Source organism: Dendrobium catenatum, unplaced genomic scaffold (genome assembly GCF_001605985.2).
Source record: "Dendrobium catenatum unplaced genomic scaffold, ASM160598v2 original_scaffold_5345, whole genome shotgun sequence".
Taxonomy (NCBI): Eukaryota; Viridiplantae; Streptophyta; class Magnoliopsida; order Asparagales; family Orchidaceae; genus Dendrobium; species Dendrobium catenatum.
The window spans coordinates 1-1,045 of NW_021323806.1; the positions used below are offsets into that span (position 1 = coordinate 1).

Below are 1,045 nucleotides of genomic sequence, written 5' to 3' on the forward strand. Positions count from 1 at the left end.
AATGTAAAACATATGTTGAAATCACAAGTAGTCATTACATTCTGAGTTGTTTTATGATGTCGTCCTATGAATGGAATCTTCCACAGGAATTCTTGCATCAATGTGCGTTCCATCAATTGTCCCAATGCAATCTCTAAAATATGGCATATACCTCATATCCTTACGGATGTGTACTGAAATATTTTGAAATTGCTTATCTTCGGGTGAAATAATATCCAATGACAATTGAGCTAATGCTTCAATTCCAACAGAGAAATATCTACTAATAGTTTCTATTGAATGCTGTAATCTTTCAGCAGTTGCTCGAATAGATTCATTCTGACTTAAAATAAATAATGTAATGGCAAGTACTTCTTTAATGTTCGTCCTACGCAATCCATGCATCCCGTGTTTTGATTCCAGTAAACATACCAAGTCGTTGAAAATGATTTGTGACATTCTAAAAATATTATGAAATCTAACAGGATGGCCAAAAATTAACTCAGAAATCCATTTATTTCCAGTTTGTGTAGATGTCATGCATGCTTTTTTGTTTATGTAAAGTGAATAGTAATCATGTATTAGAAAGCTTGAAGCAAGCAAGACATTATTAAATTGAACAATTGTCTTGTTCTTGTTATCTGACTCAACTTCTTCTTCAAACTCATCACTTGAACAATTCTCATTCTCATCATACATTGCTTTTCTGTTTCAATTAAAAAAATTAGTAATTAGTAAACTGACTAAATATATGAAGCAAATAACTTTTCTCGCTTACTTTGTTAATCGTGATAACGTTAGATAATGTTTTACCTTTTTTTCCTATATGCGTAGGCAACAACCCAATGGAGGAATGTGCAGGGTCGGTTGAAGGATGATGAAAGATGTTCTCGACTAGAAAAAATTGACCGTCTTAAGATTTTTCAGGTGACTCACCCTCACCTTAGTTTTTAGCTTTTTGGGTTCTTCACTTAACACTATTGAGTTGCAGGAGTAAATTCAAGATCTAGAGAAGGGAGGAAGAGGAGCAAAAGAAGATACATAGGGTTCTTTCGATCTCTTGTCA

At 33.4% G+C, this 1,045-nt stretch overlaps 1 protein-coding gene across 1 annotated transcript; it reads right to left on the reverse strand.

Moving 5' to 3' along the window:
- Window positions 1-51: 51 nt before the first annotated feature.
- On the reverse strand, window positions 52-678 carry LOC114578381. Its single transcript, XM_028691539.1, has one exon. It carries the CDS (start codon window positions 676-678, stop codon window positions 52-54), a length of 627 nt encoding a protein of 208 aa, XP_028547372.1.
- Window positions 679-1,045: the final 367 nt, after the last annotated feature.

Coding starts and splice junctions, on each gene's coding strand:
- LOC114578381 (XM_028691539.1), bottom strand. CDS start 678: ATGTATGATGAGAATGAGAATTGTTCAAGTGATGAGTTTGAAGAAGAA.